Below are 25,087 nucleotides of genomic sequence, written 5' to 3' on the forward strand. Positions count from 1 at the left end.
AAAGATGTACTTTTGGCAGCAAATGTAGACCAGATGGATCCAGCAAAGGCATAACCAACATTGTGCAAATCGATAACGGCACATTGGTCTTGAGCGGAGTCCCTCTGCATACCTCAATGTCCCTTTATCCTGTAGTTAACGAATAAAAGGTATCAAATTCACAAGCCATTGAGCAATGCCTTATTTCACAATGGCCCTTTTAAAAATTAAATTGAATAGTGAAACTCAATAGCCATCTAGACTCACCCAATTCTTTAGCACGGTCGATATTTGATCATTGAGAATTGTGGATGAAAAGGGGGTTGCTTATCATAACAAGTCCTGTGATGTTGAGTAATAACATCAGATAAAGCTTAACGATGGTTTCATCTCATTGTCGAGTGAAAACTGGTGAATCCACCCGAGAGTTTGAAACTCATTTTCTCAAGGTGAAGAAGCTAAAGCCAAGCAGCTGCCTAAAGCTAAGAAAATGCGAGGCTTAAAAGAGCACACTGATTTGAAAGAAGAGCCCAAAGAGAAAACAAAGCTCAGGTCCCACGTTGAGGTTATTGAGAATAGAGAGGACCAATCCTCCCTTGCATCCCTTCATGAAGATAGACTCACAGGAGTGCTCCCCCGCAGGCAGAGGTGGGTGCTAGGAGAATGAAAGCTCTCTGTTGTAAATACATGTGCTGTTTCACCGTTTGTCCATTGTATTGCTTCCTCAAGGCAGGCCTTCATGAATGGAGGCATCGAGTAACTCCAATGTCTTTTCAAGGTAGCTGCTCATCACAGGACATGAACGACATGAAGCTTCCTACAGTCCAAGTACGCACATCGCTTAAGATGTCCCAAAACTCTTTTACAGGCAAGAAGACATTGTGAAGCACAGTCACCATTGTTATGTAGTTAAACACAGCGGCCAATTTTGTCCAAGAAAAAGCAAATGACGTGAGTAACCAGTTAGTCTGATCTTTTGGTTAAGCATGGGATGTTGTTTGGGACACTCAGAACTCCCTGCTCTTTGAAAGAAATACCACAAGCTTGACAACCCCAAAACTTTATGGTTATTTGACTGTATTGAAGCACCCCAGAGTGCAACATAAGCTTGTAGAAAACCACTGCATAATGACCATTTCAAAATGCTTGTGATGTTCTTCCAGAAATTTTACGAATAAAGTACATTAAAAAAACCAAAATTGTTTGAAAACTTCACCAGTGACAACAACAATCCGCTGCTGACAAAAGAAAAAAAGACAAAAAGTAGTCCTTGGGTGGGCCTGAGATCAGAGAAGGTAAGTCTCAAAAACAGATTGGTAGCCAAATTGATGAGAAACAGCAAGACATCATAGCATTTTAAAAAACTGAATCTCACAGTAATTGAAGGATTCACATCAAGTGAAATCAGTCAGGCAGCACGGTGGCACAGTGGTTGGCACTGCTGCCTCACGGCGCCGAGGTCCCAGGTTCTGGGTCACTGTCCGTGTGGATTTTGCACATTCTCCCCGTGTTTTCTTGGGCTTCACCCCCACAACCCAAAAGATGTGTAGGATAGGTGGATTGGCCATGCTAAATTGCCCCTTAATTGGAGAAAAAATGAATTGGGTACTCGAAATTTATTTTTAAAAAGTGAAATCAGTCATGTTTCCACATACTGTCCACTCCAACGGCAAATTCTCTACCCACTCCCCACACCGCGCTTGCAGTTCTCAGCTTTCTTATTTTCAAGTCATGACGTGCCACAGTAGAGGATTTGAAATCGCAGCCTAAATATTCACAAATGTGCTTGATAAACATGGAAAGGATAAAAACAAAGATGAAGAAATAAAGATTTCACATTCGTCACATGGAGAAATGGAGATGGAACATGAAAAAGAATCAAAGTTCCCTCTGGAACATGAATTGTGGAAACAGTAGCCTGCCATCACAGCCTTTCTATGGAAACCATCAATTGCTTTACCAGCAGGTGGTTGAAATACAAGGGCACGTCTACAATTTACTTTCAGCATCTTCAAAATTCTTACTGTACTCGGTATGCACAAGCCACAGCTTTTGTCATCTCACCGTGACTGAAATCTCCTCTTCAGTTAGTCCTTGCAGTAAAGCTGGATCAGCCCAAATTTAAATAGGTGCAAAAAAAGACACTACAAAATGGAAGCTCTCTATTTTCAGATTTCAGAATGGTGCATATTGTGCAAAGTTTAATGAACTGTCTAGTTAATGGAATTAATTTTCATTACCTGAGCCAACAGTCAGTCTCAGGTCTGGTCCTGATCAATAAAATCTACATTGTTGTTGTTATTATTGCTCATAGTTTATGTAGAGATCACTGACCAAAATGATACACTGATAACGGAGATGCTCCCGACCATTTACCTGCTGTTCTGATGGAAGCTTCCGGAGAGACTGGGGGGACATTCGCAATGGGATACCTGCAGCACAAGTTCCTGCTGCCCCATGCTTTACTTTTTGGAAAGGGATTAGTTCCCCCAAATTGATTAATGGAGGCAAATAAAAGTCCAGATTCCTGGTCTTGACATCCATCCAATGATCTGCACAAAAAGATGCAAACGTGCGGATGCCAGGTAGGGGCAGGATCATAGAACATAGAACATAACAGCGCAGTACAGGCCCTTCGGCCCTCGATGTTGCGCCAACCTGTGAAACCACTCTAAAGCCCATCTACACTATTCCCTTATCGTCCATATGTCTATCCAATGACCATTTGAATGCCCTTAGTGTTGGCGAGTCCACTACTGTTGCAGGCAGGGCATTCCACACCCTTACTACTCTCTGAGTAAAGAACCTACCTCTGACATCTGTCATATCTATCTCCCTCAATGTAAAGCTATGTCCCCTCGTGCTAGACATCACCATTCGAGGAAGGCGGCTCTCACTGTCTACACTATGCAATCCTCTGATCATCTGTATGCCTCAATTAAGTCACCTCTTAACCTTCTTCTCTCTAACGAAAACAGCCTCAAGTCCCTCAGCCTTTCCTCATAAGATCTTCCCTCCATACCAGGCAACATTCTGGTAAATCTCCTCTGCACCCTTTCCAATGCTTCCACATCCTTCCTATAATGCGGCGACCAGAATTGCACGCAATACTCCAAATGCGGCCGCACCAGAGTTTTGTACAGCTGCAACATGACCTCATGGCTCCGAAACTCAATCCCTCTACCAATAAAAGCTAACACACCGTACGCCTTCTTAACAACCCTCTCAACTTGGGTGGCACCTTCAGGAATCTATGTACATGGACACCGAGCTCATCCACACTGCCAAGAATCTTACCATTAGCCCAGTACTCTGTCTTCCTGTTATTCCTTCCAAAATGAATCGCCTCACACTTTTCTGCATTAAACTCCATTTGTCACCTCTCAGCCCAGCGCTGCAGCTTATCTATGTCCCTCTGTAACTTGTAACATCCGTCCGCACTGTCCACAACTCCACCGACTTTAGCGTCATCTGCAAATTTACTCACCCATCCTTCTATGCCCTCCTCCAGGTCATTTATAAAAATGACAAACAGCAGTGGCCCCAAAACAGATCCTTGTGGTACACCACTAGTAACTGGACTCCAATCTGAACATTTCCCATCAACCACCACCCTTTGTCTTCTTCCAGCTAGCCAATTTCTGATCCAAACTGCTAAATCACCCTGAATCCCATGCCTCCATATTTTCTGCAGTAGCCTACCGTGGGGAACCTTATCAAACGCTTTACTGAAATCCATATACACCACATGAACTGCTTTACCCTCATCCACCTGTTTGGTCAGCTTCTCAAAGAACTCAATAAGGTTTGTGAGGCACGACCCACCCTTCACAAAACCGTGTTGACTATCTCTAATCAAATTATTCCTTTCCAGATGATTATACATCCCATCTCTTATAAACCTTTCCAAGATTTTGCCCACAACAGAAGTAAGGCTCACTGGTCTATAGTTACCGGGGTTGTCTCTACTCCCCTTCTTGAACAAGGGGACATTTGCTACCCTCCAGTCTTCTGGCACTATTCCTGTAGACAAAGATGACTTAAAGATCAAAGCCAAAGGCTCAGCAATCTCCTCGGATCGGACTGGGAAATGGCGCACTGTGTGATTGGACACCGTTCAAATCTTCAAAGAGCAGTCACTTGAGTCGGGTGCCAGAGTGGCGAGTGTGTGTATGCATCAGTATTTCAGGAGAGACGGGCAAAGAGCAGAGCCATTTGGTTAAGAGGCATCACAACAGCAGAAACGATGCTCCAAGGGGAGGTTTTAAAGATCCTTGCATCAGCAATTGTACACTGCCTCTCCAGATTAATCAAAACCAGAACCAGTGGCATCCTGCTGAATTTAATATATGGTATAAACAGGATGTGAGAAATGAATTGTTATTGCCAGGACTGGATTTCACACACATCTCAGATGGATCCCTTGAATTGACATTTCTTTCGTTGATTATTAGGGAACCGTTTCAGATGAAAATTCAAAAAGGGAGCACAGGTAATTTAGATATTATTTATATAGGGAATCAATACACACTTTAGGCAATCAACAGTGCTGTAGCAGCGATGGGCTCTACAGGGTGGCGCACCACATACCAGTTTCTGCTAATGCTGTCGCGCATGGCAAAGGGGATGTTGGTTGGGAGCTTTTTTGAGAGGGTGCGGAGGGGGGTGGGGGCTGCCAGCTGAACAGTAGGTTTCCCATGATGGGGGGGGTGGAGTAGAGAAGTGAAGAGAGGCGATAGGAAATAGAAGTTACTTGCTGCAGGGATCGGTAAGCTTGGTCTGAAAGGGAATATTTTTTAAATTAGAGTTCAGCGTTTGATCTTTATAGGAAACAGGCTGAAAAATGACCACAGCGTCTGAATGGTGCCATGATCTTCAGCATTCAAAGGATGAAGGAAAGGAGGTACGAGTTAGTTTTTATGCAGCAAACAATCCATCAGAACAGAAAGCTCAAAGCACACAAACAAAAACCTTCAGGAAGTGTTTGTTCATTTTTGCACATATTTGTGGAGGAATTAAAAACACTGTACATATTTTTTCTGGAATTCAGATAGGGTGGGGAGGTTTTGTATACATACAATGGCTATATTCTTCCTTCCCTGCCTTATGTCTATAAGAAAAAAAAGCTGGAGTGTCAAGACTCTAGAATACGGAGAGCATTAGGAAACATTTTCGGTTACCATAGAAAGATTTTAAAAAACAATTAGACCACCAAATCCAGTCTTGCTCATTTATGTAGATTTGTAATGGATGTGAAAACAAAATCTCTCACATTACCAGGGACGGAGAGTCATTTCCTATCAATTACCACTCTAGCATTGAGACGGGAGAAAAATAAAATGCACAATTACTGGCGTGGTATTGAAAATAGTTCAGCGCGTTTAAGAGATGCAACGCTCGAGGTTAAAAGGCGAATGAGTTGGATGCCAGCCAATAACAAATTGATTTTCCACTAACATGTTACTCAAGTACATTACTCTAACGTCACATGTTTTACAGGGGGCCTGAGATTAATGTTCTTCATGGTCAGATTAATTTTTTTTAAACAAAAGGAGACATTTTTCATCAAAATGTTTCTGAATTTTGTAACTAAGTTTTCAACAAAGAGCTGACTTTCCAAACAGTTTAATTTTTCAAAGATTGTGTGCGTGACTGGAAGATTTGGGTTCCACCTTGCTCTCTCTCAGCTGTGTTTAAAGATGATCTCTTATGGAAGATTTAAGTTTTCTTTCATTCTTTCCAGGAAATCAAATGATTTTGAAGAATGTGTTCCGCTCCAATAAAAAATATGGCAACAAATTACCTAAAAGTTACATTGCGACCAAACTATAAAAGTGACCACGCTTGCAAAAATGTTTATTTAGAGTGTTCTTTTCATATCATTGACTTTTTTTTGTGGATTCATAGAATTTACAGTGCAGAAGGAGGCAATTCGGCCCATCAAGTTTGCACCGGCCCTTGGACAGAGCACCCTACCTAAGCCCACACCTCCACCCTATCCCCGTAATCCATTAACCCCACCTAATCATTTTGGACACGAAGGGCAATTTAGAATGGCCAATCCACCTAACCTGTACATCTTTGGACTTGTGGAAGGAAACCAGAGCACCCGGAGGAAACCCACACAGCCACAGGACGAACGTGCAGATTCCGCACAGACAATGACCCAATCCGAGAATCGAACCTGGGACCTTGGTGCTGTGAAGCAACAGTACTAACCGCTGTGCTACCGTGCCGCCCCCATTCTTCCATTTCTCCTTCACTTTCCCCAAGTTTAAAACTTGAATTTCATGTTTTAAAACTGGAAATGAAGAACAAATGCATAATGCTGTGGATGGTGTGACCCAAAAAAGGGCATTTTAGTTGTCTGTGCAGGCTAAATAAATTCCCAAACCACACACAAGGTAATGAATTAGGTCTCAGCAGATTATGGCAGTGTTCCTGTTGTATTTTTGTAACAGTAGCAGACGCTGTTATGTTGTACACACGCTCACAGAAAGCATTGGAACAACATCACCAAAACAGAAACAAAAATGGTGACCGGCCTACATAAAACCTGAAACATGACAACCGTTTTGAGGAAAATGACGAGGCCCAAAGGTTTCTTCCAGTCCTTTGTGACATGATGTCAGCTAGCGAATAAACAAATTAAACTCAAATTATTGGAGTTCACTGTAATCTGATATTGCACCCAATGGAAAATAAGCTGCATTTTAAGTACAAGTCACATTCCTTTCACGTGCCTGAGAAGAAGGTGACCAGAAATTCTCATTGCTGGAGCTATATGTACCGTTTTGCAGTTTCATCCACCCTCACCTTGTTCCTGCCATCATCCACCATTGTGGAGAGCCTGTTAGCTCTCCTCATTTCCCATGTTTCGTTTGCAATCATTTGCATCAAGTTTAATTTGGAACATTGCATCTCATGACCCATCAAATATGCCTTTACACAGCACACAATTACCATCACATTCATTTCCCTGCATCCTTTTTTTAAAAGTATTACAAAAGAATTACAAAAAAATAACAATTCTTAAATATGAATTGTACAGTGTGGAAGAGAGTCTTCGGAAACAAGCACAATGGGAGGGGGGGGTAATTCTTGGGTGCCTTACCTCTGTGTCTGTGAGACACACCACCAAGCCCAGGCCCATCCTCCAATGACATACTGCTTCTGGTCTGATCCACAGCAGCCACCTGGAACAGAAACAAGAAACACTTCATTACAAATTGAACCATTTTGAAACTAAATTGTGGAACATTTCTTTTATGGAATGGAGTCCATGCTTGAATATTTAGGATCTGTAACCAGTACAATTGTACACTAGGGCGGCAATGTTCAGTGACAAAGACTTGAGTGCCAAGCTTGGTCAGAGGATGGAGGTCCTTGGGTTAAGCCAGTCTGCACCTGCAGAAATCTGATAGGCTATTGTAGCCTTTTCTCTTTAGAAGTCAGCCCTGGACGCATTACTATTGGACTTGCAGTAAATATTATGGGCCCAAAGGAAAGAGTCCTATATCAGGTGATGTAGAATCATAGAATGATAGAAAGTTCATGGCACAAAAAAGCCACTCGACCCATCATGTCTGCACCAGATGGCAAATGAGCCATCCAGCCTAATTCCATTTTCCAGCATTGGGTCCAGAGCTGTGCGGTTGCATATCCAGATACCGTTGAAACTATTTGACCAGATCACCCCTCAAATGTCAAGTCACTCCAAGACAGATTGAGGTCAATTTGAAATGCAAGGAACAGGCCGCCCACAACTCTTGCTTCCTTCAAGATGCACAGTACAAAAAATAGGCTGTTTGCAACGTAGAAAGATTAGGGGGAACACTGCCCAAAACGGTGTTGCAGCGTCAAAGAATAGCTGACTCCATTGCCATAGATAAATCAGCAAAGAATGGTCAAAATAGATCAAGTTTCCCAATTCTTTTATGTGTGGGGAGAGAAGGTTAAATGATGTCAAGACTACTTTCTTGAATGTGATGAATGCAGGATATTAGATATATTGGATTATAAACATTTGGCAATTTAAGGGTTAAACGCCTGGGTTAGTGCGTTTGACTGCAGTAGTCATGTTTCTAAAAGAATATTGTTTTGCAAGACCAGAAAGCTTTTAGGAGTCAGAGGTGAGTGACCAGAGTAAAAAGCCTGGACTAATGCATTATTGTTTGACCAGGAGGAGTCCCTGGGGAGGTAATTTGTTTTCAGCTTGGGGCGGTGCCTTTGCTGGGTGGAGCTAAGGCATTCAGACAGTTTGAGAAAGCTTTGGAGTGGAGTTCAGATCTGGCTAACCCTTCAGACCGCAATAAGATATTTCACTCTCACAGTAGGATTAATAGTATTTAAAGCAGTGCAGACTTGTCTGAGGACAAGGGGGAAACTGAAACAAACCAGTCGAAACAGCTTTTTGAACACATCCAGCCAGAGTCTACAGGGATTCTAAAAGAGCCAAATCTGTTCTGGAAAGTAAGTATTGCGCTATGTCATTGGGATGTAGGATGGATTGAGCGCTGGATGTTTTTTTTTCTTGTCGTTTAATTGGGAATAAAGATAGTAATTAAGGGTATTGTATTTACTGTATTGAGGAGTATTGTTTAAGGGGTAATTGTAAGCTATTTTCGGGTGTGATGTTAAAGATTTTAATATTGAGTTCATAATAAGGTTTTGCTTTAAAATACTTTAAAATCCTCATTTCTTTGTGCAATCACTCCTGAAGTGAAGTATGCTTTCCGCACAGTCTTAAAAAGAAAATTTTGGGGTTTTGGTCCAGTATCCTAGCCACTGTTGGGGTCGGGTCGGGGATCGTAATACGAGTTCCAGATAATTTATGTCAGGAGAATCAGCTGCTGATTTTTAATCAGCTGATACTCCATTGCTTCACCTTTGGCTGAGTCTTCAGCCAGCAAGGCCCCAAGTTCTGGAATCTCCTCCCGAAAACTCCCCAACTCCCTCTCCCACCCTTCGAAGTCATTCTTTTTAAAAAATATATAATTTTAGAGTACCCAATTTTTTTTTCCCAATTAAGGGACAATTTGGCATGGCCAATCCACCTAACCTGCACATCTTTGGCTTGTGGGGGTGAAACCCACGCAGACACGGGGAGAATGTGCAAACTCCACACGGACAGTGACCCAGGGCCGGGATTCCAACCCGGGTCCTCAGCGCCGCAGTCCCAGTGCTATCCGTTGCGCCACATGCTGCCCCCTAAGTCATTCTTTAATACTCTTTAATCTGGCCTGGTGTCAAATTTCATCTGATTAACGTGCAAAGAAGCTCAGGATCTTTCAATATTTTAAAGATGTTACACAAATACAAGGAGTTGTGAAATTATTTGTTCTCAAATGCTTTTAGGCCTTTTGACGAAGATCAAAAGTGTCAGATCAAGCCCAAGATGAGGTGCGATGCCTTTTCTTGTCAGCTTGGATCCTGTATGTCTCCCTGGCGAAGATCATGGACTGGCTTCAACTTGAATTGGTATTTGGAGCAAGCAATGAGATGGATTAAGGATTTGCCTTCTTAGCTCTGCGCATGGGCTTTGTAACTTTGAGGAGGGGAGAAAAACAAATTACTTATTTTTTTCTTGAGATGTGGGAATTCCAAGTAAGACCACATTTGCTGATCATCTCCATTTGCCCAAGATGGTGGTGGGTTTTCCTCTGAAGCCAACATAATCCTTGTGGTGATCGTTTGGTTGATGGTGGTGGTGGTGGTGGTGGTGGTGGTGGGGGGGGGGGGGGGGGGGGGGGGGGGGGGGGGGGGGATTTAAGTAACAAATTCACAGTACCAACAAAGACACGCAAGATCGGGATGGAGCGGAATTGGAAGGAGGAGGGCTTTCCTTTGGTGCTCTCGTCGCCTCTGTAGTAGGGATTGTGGTTGAGGAGGTGCTAACAAGTAACCCTGAGGAGCTGCTGTGGCTTGTACGTACAACGGCCACTTCACAGAGATGGTGGTGACATAACTTGACGTCAGAGGCACCGACCACCCAAGTAAACAGTTCTGGAAAGTGGCCCAAATATATTTCCCTTCTGTGGCCCATACAGTCCCTTTCCCAATCCTCCCATGAACTCCCGTAAGAGTTTGGTCGCTGGGAAAGTTGCTCTCAAGTATGATGTGTTATGAGCAATATGAAGCGCAAAAATCCTGTCATTTGTAAAAATGTTCAGCCCTGACATTTCAGTCAACTCCTGCTCGAGTTCTTGTGCAATAGTGAATTTCACTTAAACAACACATCACATGCCAATATTCAACTCTCTGTAAACTATAATTCACATCAGAGTTCATTTTTGGCATTGTTCCTTGTACATGCTGGAATAGCCGACTGTTACAGCATTACTACACAACAGCATGCAGCAGAGACATAGATTCAGAGCTTCAGATCACAGTTATTTATTACACAGAAAATAACCTCTCCAAAGGAGCTGTTGCATGGAGGAGGATAATTCCTTAAAACAAAAAAAAAGAAAAGCAACTCAGGTGGTGGGGTGAGAGAGAGGGAGAGAACACACAAGGAAAGAAGATGTCGTTTTCCGCACATTAAGCAAATTACAACATATCCTATTCATCAATTCCCACTACCAACTGTGCCAGATAGAGACCTCAGCCTGGATTTTCATTCCCAGGTCGAGTGCACAGATTCGGGACATTTCCCGACTCTACAAATCCAACCCAGGAGAGGGGTCCAGGCGGTTGGATTTTCATTTGGAGGGAGGGAACAGGTGGAGTGGTGGTGGTTAGAGGTTTGGCCTGCCTTCTGCGCTCCTGCACTTTGTGGAAGCTATTAAAAAAGGGATAAAACTAAAAAGCAGCCCTGAAGTCCTTACCCCTTTCACACGCTTCACGCCAACCTATATCAGCTCATTTTCCAGCCACACGACAGGGCCCCCCTCAAATCCTCTATGCATCATGGATGTGCAATTTTGAACCCATCCCCATTTCCTCAGGTTCGGGCTGGGACGTCGGGATTCCGGCCTCTGCTGCCATTTTTGTGCAGATGGAGGGGTCTCAAAAATTCAGGCTTTCATTTCCTACTGGAATATTTCTCAGCTACTCTTAGGAGCGGTTACAGAATAACCTGACAAAGATCCAACTTAACAGAGCTTGGACATTTGCCCTTTAAGTGGTAAACAGTTTCTGCACATCTTTGGACTAACACACTCTGCTCATGGCTAATGAGATTGCAGCATTTTCAGTTGGCCTGTCACCATCAGAACGGCTATTTGCTAATTCAAGCCACGCATCAAAGAAATAAATGCGTTATGTCAAAATGCTGTAGAAAATGCCCCAGGGAAAGGTCAATTAGGCACAAGTTGTTAGTGATGCTTTTACCCGGCTTCACGCCACCGTCTCCAGGCCCCAGCACGGGGGGCAGGATAAGACAACAACTTCCAATTACACTGCACCTTTAACACCGTGAACATCCCAAAATCTAACACTCAGCCACGTAATGAGATGTTAGGACAGATGATCTAAAGTTTTGTCAAAGAGGTAGATTTTAAGGGGCATCAAGGAAGAGAAAAGTTAAAGAACTTTGGTTGGTGTGGGGGGGGGATTCCAGAGCTTTGGGTCTAGGCTGAAAGCACTGTCACCAATGATGAAGCTATTAAAAAATAAATCAAAGTTGCGCACGAGGCCTGTATTGTAGAAGCACAGAGTTCTCGGAATATTGTGGGGCTGGAGAAAGATGAAAAGGTAGGTAGAAGCAAGGCCACGGAGAGATTTAAAAACAAGGCTGTTAACTGTAACATCGAGGTGTTTCTGGATCTGGAGCCAATGTTGGGTGACTGGGACTTGGTGCCAGTTAAAAGACAGCAGTAAGGTTTTGGATGAACTCTCAGGTTTACACTGGGTGTAAGATGGGAGGCTGTCCAGAAGAGCAATAGAATAATTTCAGCAGCAGACAAGTGGGAGAAGGCGGGTGAAGATCGGGTGGTGGAGGTAGGTGATCCGTTGTGCTGGAATGGATGTGTGATCAGTTCATCTCAGGGTTAAATACAACGCCACGGTTGCAAGCAGTCTGGTTCAATCTCAATGACTTGAGTTTCCAGATGTGTATATGGGAGAAACTCAAATTGCAGGCAAAAATATATAACTGGAGTTTTTAAACCACAATTACAAAATGTACATTTGACATTTTAGTTCAGAGTGGAGGACAGAAGTGGATTGTAGAATAAAGCACTCAAAGTCAAGCTCAAAATCCCTAAAGTTTCAGGACAAACAATAAAGAGATTCATTGCGGTCATTTGTAACTAACAGATTATTGGCGAACACAGGCCTTTACTGTGTGATGGTATTAGCTTTTCGTCAATAGGATTCATGTGACTTCAATAATCTAACTAGAAAGTAATTCTTGCAGTTCAACAAAGCTCTTTTATGCAAAACGTCGCTCAAACGTATCCTGTGTTTTTCAAACAAATGGTCTGTAGTACGACAAATATGGCTCACTGCACACTCTCCACTCTCTCGGATTGACAGCAGCTGATTCTTGCAAGTGTGCAAATTTAAAAATGCATTCCAGGCAAAGACAAAGGAATCTCAACATGACAATCTACCTTAGTTAATCTCCACAAGGATTTCATGTCATGCTTGGAAAGAGTGGATGAGTCAGAAGAGTTTTTCAGAAGAACTTAGATCCAGCATGCAACTGGGGAAACAAACTACAAATTAAACGATAACTTGCATTTATGCAACACCTTGAACATAGTCAATGTCCCACGGTGCTACGCACCAAGCCACATTTGGAGCTATTAGAACAATGATTGAGTCAAAGAGAATCGTATTAAAAGGACTCTTCTTGAACACCCTATTCTTTAAACCAACAGCATCTGCAGTTCAAAGGTATTTAAGTGGCCGTGAAATGTTTTAACCTGTCCTGAGGTCATGAAAGGTACGATGCAAATACAAGCTCATCTGTTTATTTTAGTCAGACCTATGATCTTGCCTCACAGTAGCTCTATCTCTGCTTCTGAGCATGTTTTTTCTTACATTTCCCTCTTGAGGCTGGGATGTTCTAATACCAAAACCTCTAAACAAGTCAAATGTATAGTTTTTTAGGTACCTCACAAAAAGGTTGCATTCCCTCTGCCATCCTATATATTGCTCAATAGAAAGCTCCAGCTCTCCTTCCAGAGGCACGGGTGAGGGGTAAGGGGGGGACATTTTCATTAAACTTTAAGTGGTTCAGAGGTGGCACAGTAGTTAGCACTGCTGTCTCACTGCTCCATGTTCAATTCCGGCCTCAGGTGACTGTGGAGTCTGCACGTTCTCCCCGTGTCTGCGTGGGTTTCCTCTGGATGCTCCAGTTTCCTCCCACAGTCCAAAGATGTGCAGGTTAGGTGGATTGGCCATGCTAAATTGCCCCTTAGAGCAAAGGGTTAGGTGGGGTTACTGGGTTGCGGAGATAGGGTGGAGGCGTGGGCTTAAGTAGGGTTCTCTTTCAAGGGCTGATGTAGACTCGATGTGCACAATGGCCAGCTTCTGCACTGTAGATTCTATGATTCAATGATTCTAAGTAACCCCAGAATATCATTCCAAATATCATTCTGCCAACAAAAGCACTTTTGAAGCGGTGCCACTGTTATAAGATACCTGGCCCTGAAATCAATTTGCCCACAGCAAGGTCAATGAAAAGCAATGTGAAAAAGACCAGAAATGATATTGGTCAGTAGAACTCATGGGAAAATAGTGGAAATAAGGTATCTAAAACAAATACCCGAGAGGTGTTTGCTAACATCGGTCTGATGACTGATTGTAAAGACGGCACTGCCTACAGCGTAATAATCTCCACACAATGAGACTCAATCACTCTCCATTGGCTAGACTCTACAACATAAGAAAGTCTAAATTTATTTTCCCCAATGCAGGGTGAACCCTATGCTGCCATCTGAGTGCAGGACCTGTTTTTGTAAAAGAGGGCAATTGGTCTCAGTGGGTGGACCCTCTTGATTCAAGAATAAAATCGGCTCAAGATCACGGGTCTTCACGTGACTTGGTGTCTCATGAGGCAGCTGGATCCAGACTGCAGGGTTTGCTTCCTTTTGTTTTCCTTTGCTCCTGCTCTGCCTCATGGTGAAGACGTTGTACGTGCAAACATTAATTAGCAGCAGGAGCAGGCCGTTCAGCCCCTCAAGCCTGCTCTGCCATTTGATTACATCATGGCTGATCTAAATGTGGTTTCGACTCCACTTTCCTGCCTAACCCTCACAATCTGACTCTTATGACAATAAAGAATCTATCTAAATCAGGTTAAAAATATGCAAATGGTCAGCCTTCACTGTGGGCTGGGGAAGAGAATTCCACAGACCAACTTGGAAGACAAAAATGATTTCCCTTTCACCAAACCATGTTGCCTGTGCCTGATTGCATTAAGATATTCTAAGTGCGCCACTATAACCTCCTTAACAATAGATTCTAGCATTTTCCCTACAACAGATGTTAGACTAACTGGCCTGTGACTGCCTGCTTTCTATTTTTCTTCTTTTTGAATAGAGTTACATTTGCTACTTTCCAATCTGATGGGGCCTTTTTAGAATCCAGGGAACTTTGGAAAATTACATCCAATCTATCATCTTAGCAGCCACTTCTTTTAGGATCCTAGGATTCAGGCCATCAGATCCTGGGGGCTTCTTCAAATTCATCAGCAAATGTCTTCACATCTGACCTCCTGTTGGAAGGAAGGTCATTGATGAAGGTGGTTGGGCCTGGAACACTACCCTGAGGAACTCCTGCAATGACATCCTGGAGCAGAGATGATTGATCACCAACCACCTTCCCTTGTTTGATTCCAACCAGTGCAGAGTTCTCCCCCTCCCCAATTCCCATTGACTCAGTTTTGCTCAGGCTCCTTGAGGCCATGCTCAATCAAATGCAGCCTTGATGTCAAGGGCAATCACTCACCTCACCTCTGGAGTTCAGCTCTTTTGTCTGTGTTCGTACCAAAGCTGCAATGAGGTCAGGAGCCGAGTGACTCTGACAGAACCCAAACTGAGCGTCAGTGAGCTGGTTATTGCTAAGTGTCGCTTGTTAGCGCTGTTGATGATTCCTTCCATCACTTTACTCATGATTGTGATTAGACTGAGTGGCCAGTAAATGGCTGGGTTGGATTTTGTTTTTGTACAGGATACACCTGGGCAATTATCCACATTGCCGGTTAGATGCCAGTGTTGTAGCTGTACTGGAACAGCTTGGCTTGGGGCGCGGCAAGTTCTGGAGCACAAGTCTTCAGTACTAGTGCCAGAATATTGTCCGGGCCCATAGCCTTTTGCAGTACCCAAATACCTTCAGCTGTTTCTTGATATCACGTGGGGTGAATCAAATTAGCTGAAGACTGACATCTGTGATGCTGGGGACCCGAGGATGAAACAGAGATGGATCATCCACTTGGCCTCTGGCTGAAGATCATCGTGAATGCTATATCTTTTGCACTGTGCCAGTCTCCTCGATCATTAATGATGGGGATATTTGTGGAATTTCCTCCTCGTGAGTTGTTTCATTGTCCACCACCATTCACGGCTAAATGCAGCAGGATTGCAGAGCTTAGATCTGATCTGTTGATTGTAGGATCACTCAGCTGTCTATCCCTTGCTGCTTATGTTGTTTGGTATGCAAGTAGTGCTGTGTGTAGCTTTGTTAGATTGACATCTCATTTTTCGGTGTGCCTGGTGTTGCTCGTGACATGCCCCCCCTGCACCCTTCATTGAACCAGAGTGATCTCTTGGCTTGGTTGGTGATAATGGTAGAGTGGGGGATATGCCGGGCAGTGAGGTTACAGATTGTCGCGGAGTACAATTCTGCTGCTGCTGATGGCCCAGTGACTCATGGATGCCCAGTCTCAAGTTGTTCGATCTATTCTCAATCTGTCCCGTTTAGCACGATGGTAGTGGCACACAACACGATGGAGGGTATCCTAAATGTGAAGTTGGGACTTCATCTCCACACAAGGACTGTGCAGTGGTCACTCCTACTGATTCTGTCATGGAGCTACATCTGCAGTAGGCTGGCTGGTGAGGATGAGGTCTAGTATGTTTTTCCCTCTTATTGATTCCTTCACCACCCGTCGCCGACTCAGTCCAGCAATTACGTCCTGTAGGTCTCGGCCAGCTCAATCAGTAGTGGTGCTACCGTTAGCAATTGAACTTTTAGTCCCCTACCCAGAGTACATCCTGTGCCCTTGTGTTCAACATGGAGATATACTAATTCATCAGCTGATGGTGACGGTATGTGGCAATCAGCAGGAAGTTTCCTTGCCCACGTTTGACCTGAAGATATGGGTCCGGAGTCGATGTTGAGGACTCCCAGGGCAACTCCTCCCGTTAGTATACCACTGTGCCCCCACCTCTGCTGGGTCGATCCTGCCGGTGGGACAGGGCATACCCAGGAATGGTGATAGTGGTGTCGGATACGTTATCTGCAAGGTATGATTTCATGAGTCTGCCTAGCTCAGGCTGTTGCTTTACTAGTCTGTGAGACAGCTCTATAAAGTTTGGCACAAGCCAAGGAGAATTTTGCAGGGTCATAAGGACTGGGTTTGCCGTGGTCATTTCCAGTGCCCAGATCGATGCCGGGTGGTCTGTCTAGTTTCTTTCTTTTTTATGAACTTTGCAGTGGTTTGTGTACAACCGAGTGGCTTGCTGGGCCTCGTCAAAGGGCATCAAGTGTCAACCACATGTTGTGGATCTGGAGTCACATATAGGCCGAACTAGGTACTACTCACTTTAGTTACTCTTTTTCTTCTTAAATATTGTAGGAACTATTACTGTTTTTATATTTCTAGCTAGCTTTCTCTCGTACTCTAATTTCTCCCTCCTTATTACTTTATTAGTCGTTCTTTGCTGGTTTTTAAATTCTACTGGAAAAACTGTTATGTTCTTTCAATTTGACACTATATTGAACTTTGTTAGCCATAGGTGGCACATTAATTTACAACAATGTTTCTATCCCGCTGGAATGTATGTTTGCAGTGTCAGGAAATATGTCCTTAAGTATCTGCCATTGCATTTCTACTGACCTATTTTTCCAGTTCACTTTAGCCAGTTCTGTCTTCATCTGCTTCAAAATGCCTTCAAATTTAATACACTAGTTTTAGAACCACTCGCCTCTCCCTCAGATTTAGTGTGAAATTCAATCATTAAAAAAATTTTTTTAAGAGTACCCAATAATTTTTTTTCCCGATTAAGTGGCAATTTAGTGTGGCCAATCCACCTAACCTGTACATCTTTTGGGTTGTGGGGGTGAAACCCACGCAGACATGAGGAGAATGCGCAAACACCACACAGATATTCTGATCACCAGAGGTTCCTTTACTATGAGGTCATGAATTAATCCTGCCTCATTGTACATTGTGACTCAAAGCGTGATTTAGCTTGATGGACCAGTTGTTGCCATTCTGAATGATTGGCAGTAAACGCACAGCCATCAGTGTCAATGCTGCTGCACTTCACATAGAGCACAGACACTGAACATACAGGACCAGCTACCCATTAGAAAAGTGGGTGGTCCAACAGATAATTTGCCCAAACTACACTTAATTTAAAGTGAAGGTAGTGGTATGATTATGATATGGTGGCTTTTCCTAATCTCAATTTCTGTTCTTCTTTTTCAAATAGAGAACGTCCCCTCCACAAGTGCAAACTTCAAGAGTTTATAGACAGAACGAGTGAGCTTGCTGCAAAACTAAATAACCCAATCCATTTCCATTGTTCAAGCATAAGCAACCTTTTTAAAATCCTTGTCTAATCCTGGTTTCCCTTTCCAATTCCTGTCTTGCTGGCTGCTTTTAAACTACAGACGTTTGAATCTCTCCCCGATATACAAGCTGCTATTTGAACTGGCCCAGGCACGCCCCTCGATCAATCCAGTGTGCTGCATGCAGGATCCCATGACATTATTCTGATGGACTTGGCTAGCAGCCAATCAGCTCTTCTGAAATCTGGGGCTGGTTTAGCACACTGGGCTAAATCGCTGGCTTTTAAAGACGACCGAGGCAAGCCAGCAACACGGTTCAATTCCCGTACCAGCCTTCCCGAACAGGCACCGGAATGTGGCGACTAGGGGCTTTTCACAGTAACTTCACTGAAGCCTACTTGTGATAATAAGCGATTTTCATTTCATTTCATTTTTCATTTCTTTGACAGGCTCTCGATTCTGATTGGTGTGGGTTGTTCCAGAAAGTTCTGCAAGGAATGGCAGGCTGGCTCTCAGATTTTAATTTCACTTTGAGACACTTGAAGAAGGCTTTAAGTTCTCTCTTGCTGAAGAAGGTGGATCTCTCGCAAACCCCCAGTTGGAGGCTCTGTTTTCTCCTCAGCCGAGCAGGTAGGCATTTAATCCGTGACCGTTTTCCAAGTTAGTTTTCGGTTGGATCAAGAAGCTGGAGTGTACAAGCTCTGATCTCTCTGTTCCGATGGGCCTCTGTCTGAAGGTGCAAAGTAAAGACCTTTCTCTCTCTAGTCAGGTGGGCTCCAGAAAGTTCAGTCCAGCAGCAGCTGCAGGCAATGCCAGTGGTTTAAAAAATCCATTTAAAACCCTCGTGTTGAGAAATGTAGATCTAGCTCAATGAGGCTGATAGTCCATTTGGTGGACACAAGCTAGAATTGCACAGACCTGAGGGGAATTATCAGTGTGAAAGCCCAAGTCAGTGGAAGTGAAGGTAATTTCCCAGAGGGAGCCTTACAGCCTGAGAGTTCTAATTGAAGGCAGATACTAAAAGGTCAGAACCAACCGATGGTTTTCAACACTATGTCCAGAGAAGATCATCGCCTACAAAGACCACAACCACAGCAGCGAAGGTACACATCTCTCACCCGCAGTTTAATCCCTGTTATTTTGAACCTTTCCTACCCGCCCAGCACTTGTCTGTCTTGTGTGTCTGGGTGGAGGGTGGGACAGGGTTTGGGGAATAGTTAGATTAGTAGACCACTGTTATATTATTTCCATTACAAGTTTATCTCTTCTCTTGATATAAATAAACAATATTTTTATGCTTTACTTACAAATCTGGTGCCTGTAAGTCATTGGAACAGTCAAGGGTCAAAGATGTCAGGAAAACGTACAAATTGTTGGTTAATTCACTTCTGTTGGGACTTCGGGGCCGGAAATGACCACACACTAGCCCAGGGTGTCATAACAGCAGATAAATCAGTCTATTTGTGTACCTTCTCAGTAACATAACCTTCAACACAGCCAATTACCAAAGATTACCTGCTCCAAATAATTCTTAGTTAAGTGCTGTCATCAGTCACCTATCTCCCACTCACCACCTTCGTCAATGCTTCTGTTAAATGTTTGAGAGACCAGATTCCATAATTCCTATAATTGTGCTGAGACACCTCTTTGCAAAACAAAAGGAGGATTTATTTTCAAGTAAACTGAAATCAAAATCACTATACAACCTCTGCAGATTCTGGAACAATTCTAACGAACCACTGTGCTATTATTTAGCAGAATTGTTCTGTAAACATACAACTGCACAAGTCAGGCAGTGAAAAGGCTAAAAGTAGCAGAGCATATTGACAAAAGAATTTAACATCCAAAGCATCCATGTTGCGAGGTGAGGAGTGGGTGGGGGAAGTGAGAAGGAAAATTACAACTCTTCATCTTACCAAGAATCATGACCCGAGCACAGAAAAATACTTTTGCAGAGACACCCAGTCCTGACTACCTAATCATAAGTACATATACAGAATGTCTTGCAGTATTCCTTCATTATTTCACACAGTCGCCTAGAGCTATTAGGGTTCATAAAATTTACAGTCCAGAAGGAGGCCATTCGGTCCATTGAGTCTCCAGCATCATAGATCCGAGCCTTCAGTCAATTCGCTTCACCCCACGTGATACCAAGAAACATCCGAAGGCACCGAATATTGCAACAGCTATTGGCCCTGACAATACTGCAGTAATAATGAAGACTTGTGCTCTCGAATTTGCCATGCCCCCAGCCAAGCTGTTCCAGTACAGCCACAAAACTGGCATCTACCCAGCAATATGGAAAACTGTCCAGGCATGTCCTGCACACAAGGAGCAGAACAAATCCAGCTAGGCCATTTACCACCCCATTAGCCTATTGTTGATCATCAGTAAAGGAATGGAAAGGGTAATCAACAGCGCTATCAAGTGAATGTGGACGCCAAATTGCTGGCTAAGATACTGGCCACGAGGATAGAGGACTGTGTCCCGGGGGTGATAGGGGAAGACCAGACGGGATTTGTAAAGGGCAGTCAACTCAAGGCCAATGTTCGAAGGCTTTTGAATGTTATTATGATGCCCTCAGAAGGAGAGGAGGCCGAGGTGGTGGTAGCAATGGATGCAGAGAAGGCTTTTGATCGGGTTGAATGGAATTACCTGTGGGAGGCGCTGGGAAGGTTTAGGTTTGGTGAGGGCTTTTTTGACTGGATGCAGTTGCTCTAGCAGGCTCCAGTAGCGAGTGTGCGTACGAACTGGCTGAGGTCGGGGTATTTTAAACTACACCGAGGGATGAGGCAAGGGTGCCCCCTCTCCCCGTTACTGTTTGCTCTGGCCAGAGACCCATTGGCCATGGCGTGAAGAGCCTCTAAGAACTGGAAAAGGCTGGTTGGGGCAAGGGGGGGGGGGGGGGGGCACTGGGTCTCACTTTACGCAGGTGAAAGAGCTTTCGCTATCTGGGAATCCAGGTGGACGGGAATGGAAGGCACTGCACAATTTAAACCTATCCCGGCTGGTAGAACAACTGGAAGGGGACTTTAAGAGATGGGACATGCTCCCGCTGTTACTGGCGGGGAGGGTACAGACCGTGAAAATGACGGTCCTCCCCAGATTTCGGTTTGTCTTTCAGTGCCTCCCCATATTCATCCCAAAAGCCTTTTTCAAGCAGGTGAATAAGGTTATTTTGGGCTTTGTGTGGGCAGGTAAAACCCCGCGAGTGAAGAAAATGTTGCTGGAGCGCAGTCGGGGGGGGGGGGGCTGCCAAACTTCTGCAATTACTACCGGCCAGCTAATATAGCCATGATTAGGAAGTGGATAGTGGGGGAGGAGTCGGTGTGGGAGCGGATGGAGGCGGCGTTATGCAAAGTCACCAGTTTGGGAGCACTGATAACGGCACCTCTTCCGTTCTCGCCGGCCCGATACTCCACAAGTCCGGTGGCTCTGAGAATCTGGGGCAATGGAGGAGATATGAGAGAGTGGAGGGAGCATCGGTTTGGACCCCGATTTATAATAACCACAGGTTTGTACCGGGTAGGCTAGATGGCAGGTTCCCGAGTTGGCAGAGGGCAGGAATTAGAAGGATGGGGGAATCTATTTATAGATGGGAGCTTTCCCAGCTTGAAAGCCTTGGAGGATAAATTTGAATTGCCAGCAGGGAACGGGTTTAGGTATTTGCAGGTGCGAGACTTCTTGGGAAATAGGTACCGGCCTTTCCGCTGCTGCCGCCACGAGGGATACAGGATAGAGTAGTCTCCCGTACCTGGGTGGGAGGGGAAGGTTTCAGATATTTACCAGGAGCTTTCGGAAGCAGAGGAAACTCTGGTGGAGGAGCTTAAGGGCAAGTGGGAGGACGAGCTAGGAGGAGAGATAGAGGCGGGTCTATGGGCGGATGCCCTAAGCAGAGTTAATACCTCCTCATCATGTGCCAGGCTTAGCCTGATACAATTTAAGATAGTCCACCGGCACACATGGCAGTGGCTAGGATGAGCAGGTTTTTCGGGGTAGAGAACAGGTGTGCGAGGTGCACAGGAAGCCCAGCAAATCATGTCCACATGTTTCGGGCATGCCCGAAGCTCAGAGGGTTTTGGCAGGGTTTTGCTGAGGCAATGTCCAAGGTACTAAAAATACGGGTGGTGCCGATTCCGGATGTAGCGATCTTTGGAGTGTCGGAAGAGCCGGTAGTTCTGGGGGGTGTGAAGATTGGGATGGGGGGGAAATGTTTATTTTACCATGTTGATGTCATTGCTAATGTTATTATTATAAAAATTTTCAAATACCTTAATAAAAATATCTATATTTTTTTAAAGACAGCGCTATCAAGTGACACTTGCTTTGCTATAACATGTTCACTGATGCTCAGTTTGGGCTCCCCAGAGTCAATCAGCCCCTAACCTCTTTCCAGCATTGGTTCAAACGTGGGCAAAGAGCTGAATTCCAGAGGTGGAGCGAGAGTGACTGCCCTGAACATCAAAGCTGCATTTGACAGTGTGGCATTAAGGAGCCCTTGCAAAATTGGAGTCAACTGAAATCAAGGGAAAAGCACTCCTCTGGTTGAAGTGTTACCTACGTAAGGAACTCCTGTTAATCCCTTGTTTTTCCCTTTTAATTTCTGTTATTTTGCTATTTCAATTTTAATTAATGGGACCTATGCCTTTAAGATGAACTGCACCTTTAATTTGAGTGGCTGGTAAACTGAGGCCTGCTTATGACCTCAGGCAAGGCAGGCTGAAAAGAGTTGTTTATATTTCGGATCAGCAGATTCAAGGGAGATCAGTGCTGATGCATCGTGATGGACTTGGCTGTCGGCCAATGGACTGTTTAAAATTGCCAGGCCTTATCAAAGGCCCTTGCTGATTGGTTGGGGTGTTCTCTGGAATGATTCTTCCTTTGTGTGACTGTGTTTGCTTTTACTTTCAACAAACAAAGAACAAAGAAATGTACAGCACAGGAACAGGCCCTTCGGCCCTCCAAGCCCGTGCCGACCATACTGCCCGACTAAACTACAATCTTCTACACTTCCTGGGTCCGTATCCTTCTATTCCCATCCTATTCATATATTTGTCAAGATGCCCCTTAAATGTCCCTATCGTCCCTGCCTCCACTACCTCCTCCGGTAGTGAGTTCCAGGCACCCACTACCCTCTGCGTAAAAAACTTGCCTCGTACATCTACTCTAAACTTTGCCCCTCTCACCTTAAACCTATGCCCCCTAGTAATTGACCCCTCTACCCTGGGGAAAAGCCTCTGACTATCCACTCTGTCTATGCCCCTCATAATTTTGTATACCTCTATCAGGTCGCCCCTCAACCTCCTTCGTTCCAGTGAGAACAAACCGAGTTTATTCAATCGCTCCTCATAGCTTATGCCCTCCATACCAGGCAACATTCTGGTAAATCTCTTCTGCACCCTCTCTAAAGCCTCCACATCCTTCTGGTAGTGTGGCGACCAGAATTGAACACTATACTCCAAGTGTGGCCTAACTAAGGTTCTATACAGCTGCAACATGACTTGCCAATTCTTATACTCAATGCCCCGGCCAATGAAGGCAAGCATGCCGTATGCCTTCTTGACTACCTTCTCCACCTGTGTAGCCCCTTTCAGTGATCTGTGGACCTGTACTCCTAGATCTCTTTGACTTTCAATACTCTTGAGGGTTCTACCATTCACTGTATATTCCCTACCTGCATTAGCCCTTCCAAAATGCATTACCTCACATTTGTCCAGGTTAAACTCCATCTGCCATCTCTCCGCCCAAGTCTCCAGACAATCTAAATCCTGCTGTATCCTCAGACAGTCCTCATCGCTATCCGCAATTCCACCAACCTTTGTGTCGTCTGCAAACTTACTAATCAGACCAGTTACATTTTCCTCCAAATCATTTATATATACTACAAAGAGCAAAGGTCCCAGCACTGATCCCTGTGGAACACCACTGGTCACAGCCCTCCAATTAGAAAAGCATCCCTCCATTGCTACCCTCTGCCTTCTATGGCCTAGCCAGTTCTGTATCCACCTTGCCAGTTCACCCCTGATCCCGTGTGACTTCACCTTTTGTACTAGTCTACCATGAGGGACCTTGTCAAAGGCCTTACTGAAGTCCATATAGACAACATCTACTGCCCTACCTGCATCAATCATCTTAGTGACCTCCTCGAAAAACTCTATCAAGTTAGTGAGACACGACCTCCCCTTCACAAAACCGTGCTGCCTCTCACTAATACGTCCATTTGCTTCCAAATGGGAGTAGATCCTGTCTCGAAGAATTCTCTCCAGTAATTTCCCTACCACTGAAGTAAGGCTCACCGGCCTGTAGTTCCCGGGATTATCCCTGCCACCCTTCTTAAACAGAGGAACAACATTGGCTATTCTCCAGTCCTCCGGGACATCCCCTGAAGACAGCGAGGATCCAAAGATTTCTGTCAAGGCCTCAGCAATTTCCTCTCCAGCCTCCTTCAGTATTCTGGGGTAGATCCCATCCGGCCCTGGGGACTTATCTACCTTAATATTTTTTAAGACACCCAACACCTCGTCATTTTGGATCACAATGTGACCCAGGCTATCTACACCCCCTTCTCCAGACTCAACATCTACCAATTCCTTCTCTTTGGTGAATACTGATGCAAAGTATTCATTTAGTACCTCGCCCATTTCCTCTGGCTCCACACATAGATTCCCTTGCCTATCCTTCAGTGGGCCAACCCTTTCCCTGGCTACCCTCTTGCTTTTTATGTAAGTGTAAAAAGCCTTGGGATTTTCCTTAACCCTATTTGCCAATGACTTTTCATGACCCCTTCTAGCCCTCCTGACTCCCTGCTTAAGTTCCTTCCTACTTTCCTTATATGCCACACAGGCTTCGTCTGTTCCCAGCCTTTTAGCCCTGACAAATGCCTCCTTTTTCTTTTTGACGAGGCCTACAATATCATTCGTCATCCAAGGTTCCCGAAAATTGCCGTATTTGTCTTTCTTCCTCACAGGAACATGCCTGTCCTGTATTCCTATCAACTGACACTTGAAAGCCTCCCACATGTCAGATGTTGATTTGCCCTCAAACATCCGCCCCCAATCTATGCTCTTCAGTTCCCGCCTAATATTGTTATAATTAGCCTTCCCCCAATTTAGCACATTCATCCTCGGACCACTCTTATCCTTGTAAGATCAGAAGCTGGAGGGTCACAAACCTCATCTCTCGCTCTCATCTAATGGACTCGTTCTGACAATCTGAAGTAAAGACCTTTATCCCTCCAGCCAGATTGAACTGCAGGGAAATTCAGTCCAGCCACGAGCTGCAGGCAGATTTCTAAAATCTCATGTGGGGAAATTTTTTCTTATGTCAGTAGTGCTGTTAGTTATTCTGGCGGAGTTGGAAACAAGAAAGAATTAAACAGGCCTGAAGTGGATCCTTTGAGTGAAGGCCCAGGTTAATAAAA

General features: G+C 44.4%; 1 protein-coding gene across 3 annotated transcripts in view; it reads right to left on the reverse strand.

Annotated features, from left to right (window-relative positions):
- LOC140386987 (flotillin-2) overlaps positions 1-25,087 on the reverse strand; it is a 135,285-nt gene that overhangs the window by 71,412 nt on the left and 38,786 nt on the right. For all 3 annotated transcript variants that reach the window (XM_072469944.1, XM_072469945.1, XM_072469946.1), the window contains exon 2: positions 7,094-7,175. In XM_072469944.1, the coding sequence (XP_072326045.1) occupies positions 7,094-7,175 (82 nt within the window). The remainder of the gene's footprint in view (positions 1-7,093; positions 7,176-25,087) is intronic.

The sequence above is a fragment of the Scyliorhinus torazame genome, chromosome 12, assembly GCF_047496885.1.
Source record: "Scyliorhinus torazame isolate Kashiwa2021f chromosome 12, sScyTor2.1, whole genome shotgun sequence".
Lineage (NCBI taxonomy): Eukaryota > Metazoa > Chordata > Chondrichthyes > Carcharhiniformes > Scyliorhinidae > Scyliorhinus > Scyliorhinus torazame.